At 48.1% G+C, this 1,697-nt stretch overlaps 1 protein-coding gene across 1 annotated transcript in view; it reads right to left on the bottom strand.

Annotated features, from left to right (window-relative positions):
* LOC106953141 (uncharacterized) overlaps window positions 1-1,697 on the bottom strand; it is a 13,192-nt gene that overhangs the window by 4,272 nt on the left and 7,223 nt on the right. The window contains exons 10-16 of the mRNA XM_015041704.1: window positions 1,484-1,687; window positions 1,189-1,400; window positions 996-1,099; window positions 784-902; window positions 508-675; window positions 127-326; window positions 5-32 (exon numbers count right to left, since the gene is read on the bottom strand). Of these exons, the coding sequence (XP_014897190.1) occupies window positions 5-32; window positions 127-326; window positions 508-675; window positions 784-902; window positions 996-1,099; window positions 1,189-1,400; window positions 1,484-1,687 (1,035 nt within the window). The remainder of the gene's footprint in view (window positions 1-4; window positions 33-126; window positions 327-507; window positions 676-783; window positions 903-995; window positions 1,100-1,188; window positions 1,401-1,483; window positions 1,688-1,697) is intronic.

The following is a 1,697-nucleotide window of genomic DNA, read 5'->3' as shown; positions in this document are numbered from 1 at the left end:
TGGCAGGGAACACTTTGGCAATCCCTCCCACACTGAAAAGATTGCAGAAAACGTTTCTGACATGGCACCTCACCAGTAGATTGTAACTAAAGGTCTCTGAAGACACTTCTTTAGAATGCAACTCACACGACGTGGTAGTTTGCGCAGCTCATGCTTGATAGCGTACTGTTGAGCATCTGTGGAGTGAAACTGGCAAGGATGGTAACCAGTTTGACGTGGAACCAAAGGTACAACTCTTGTGAGCTGAAGGTCAGGAAATGTAGCCTTAGGATGTAAAAGGCTCTTGTCATCGCACGATCTCGGACGACCGTCTGGAACTGTAGGACCTTGCAAAGTATGACAAGTACGGTAAACTGTGTGAGAAATGCACTACACAGAGCACTTTTAAAGATTGGAGTTAACAGAGTTGTGTAAATTACTTCCGTCCAAAGTGATGCAGACCCTTTGATACCCAAACGAGGACTAAGATTGGTACATCTGAAGTCTGTGGCTGGGACTGGGACCTACCTGTCCGTTCGCTGTGAGCTGTGTGAGGAATTCGTCTAGGTTTTCCAGAGCGTCACCCTTTTCAAGTCGCTCAAAGGCAAGGTCAATCAGGGTTGTGTCGTTTGAGCTCCCTGCACTTATTAGGAGCTGTGCCACTTGAGAGGGAGCCAGTTCTGACAATATTTCAATCTAGGAAAAAAGAAAACCATATGGAGTCAAAACAGTCCTTCTTGCAAAGCAACGGGTCAAAAGATGTTGGTTTGTGAGCACCCATGAGCAGCCGCCGTTGGCACTTACGGTAGACAAGTGCGGGTTGAGGGTTTGCAAATCCTGGACGGTTGCAAAACCAGCAAAGCTGCCGAGGTTTGCCTGTAGCCAACCCTGACTCCCATTGGTGGATAAGGTGCAGCCAGGATCTGGAGAGAAGTTAGAAAGAGACACTGGCTGTAAATCAACACATCCTTTCCCATCAAGAAGTTAGCAAGCGGATCCCGAGAGCCTGGCTTTACCCGATGACTCCTTTCGTGACAGGAACGGTTTGATGAAATAAGTAAAGACTGCTTGCTGCTTGTCACTGTTCATGAGTTGCCTTTGGTTGCTCAATTCCTTGACGCTGCAATTTGGGGAAAGGTAATCAACACCAAAACACATGCAGCTTTCTTTTTGTAATATTTTCCTGTGTGAAGCAAGATTTGTACTTACACAATCTGGTAGGTCAGGCAGCTGAAGTTGTAGGAGCTGAGGCAGAACAGGAAGTTTGTGGATGGGGAGGCCAGGAACGGCCCAATAACTCTCTGGACCAGATCCCCAATGACGGTCCTACTCTGTAGTTCTGCGTCGCTGAGGTTGGCAAGTCGCACCTCTCTCAGAGCATCAAGGGCGTTTGATAAGGCTGGCCTGCTGTTGTTGGAGGTCTGTAGTTGAGAAGAATTGGGTAGATGCTGACGTCGCTTTGGAAGGAAGGTGAGCAAATTTGGAAAACAGCTAATGGATTTACCATGGTGGCAAACGTCTCCAGGGTGTCATTCAGGGAAGAGGAAACTTTCTGAAAGAAGAGCTTCCACGCTTCTACGGGGTGTGTCGTTTGGCTTTCCAGCGAGCATTTCAGCAGTGTGGCCAGGTTTTGCGGCGCAAGCCGGCCAGCCTTAAAAACGGATGAAAGGAGAAACGAAGAGACACCTGTCAGAACTCCCACATACTTCTCTTAGGGG

This window comes from Poecilia latipinna, unplaced genomic scaffold (genome assembly GCF_001443285.1).
Source record: "Poecilia latipinna isolate Pla-1442-1.1 unplaced genomic scaffold, P_latipinna-1.0 Scaffold563, whole genome shotgun sequence".
Taxonomy (NCBI): Eukaryota; Metazoa; Chordata; class Actinopteri; order Cyprinodontiformes; family Poeciliidae; genus Poecilia; species Poecilia latipinna.
Note: the sequence above shows the minus strand (reverse complement) of the source record. Positions and strands in the feature narration are given on the sequence as shown.